Below are 607 nucleotides of genomic sequence, written 5' to 3' on the forward strand. Positions count from 1 at the left end.
GAGGACATTCACCCCACAGACCCCTGCAGGACCCTCACTGTGAGGACATTCACCCCACAGACCCCTGCAGGACCCTCACTGTCAGGACGTTCACCCCACAGACCCCTGCAGGACCCTCACTGTCAGGACGTTCACCCCACAGACCCCTGCAGGACCCTCACTGTCAGGACGTTCACCCTCACAGACTCCTGCAGGACTCTCACTGTCAGGACGTTCACCCTCACAGACTCCTGCAGGACTCTCACTGTCAGGACGTTCACCCCACAGACCCCTGCAGGACCCTCACTGTCAGGACACTCACCCTCACAGACCCCTGCAGGACCCTCACTGTCAGGACATTCACCCTCACAGACCCCTGCAGGACCCTCACTGTCAGGACATTCACCCCACAGACCCCTGCAGAACCCTCACTGTCAGGACGTTCACCCCACAGACCCCTGCAGGACTCTCACTGTCAGGACGTTCACCCCACAGACCCCTGCAGGACCCTCACTGTCAGGACGTTCAACCACAGACCCCTGCAGGACCCTCACTGTCAGGACGTTCACCCTCACAGACTCCTGCAGGACTCTCACTGTCAGGACGTTCACCCCACAGACCCCTGCAG

At 60.8% G+C, this 607-nt stretch overlaps 1 protein-coding gene across 1 annotated transcript in view; it reads left to right on the top strand.

Annotated features, from left to right (window-relative positions):
* Positions 1 to 607, top strand: part of LOC106533313 (DNA-directed RNA polymerase II subunit RPB1-like) — a 2995-nt gene that overhangs the window by 1040 nt on the left and 1348 nt on the right. Inside the window, exon 2 of the mRNA XM_014029580.1 lies at positions 4 to 592. Within this exon, the coding sequence (XP_013885034.1) occupies positions 4 to 592 (589 nt within the window). The remainder of the gene's footprint in view (positions 1 to 3; positions 593 to 607) is intronic.

The sequence above is a fragment of the Austrofundulus limnaeus genome, unplaced genomic scaffold (assembly GCF_001266775.1).
Source record: "Austrofundulus limnaeus strain Quisiro unplaced genomic scaffold, Austrofundulus_limnaeus-1.0 Scaffold922, whole genome shotgun sequence".
NCBI lineage: Eukaryota > Metazoa > Chordata > Actinopteri > Cyprinodontiformes > Rivulidae > Austrofundulus > Austrofundulus limnaeus.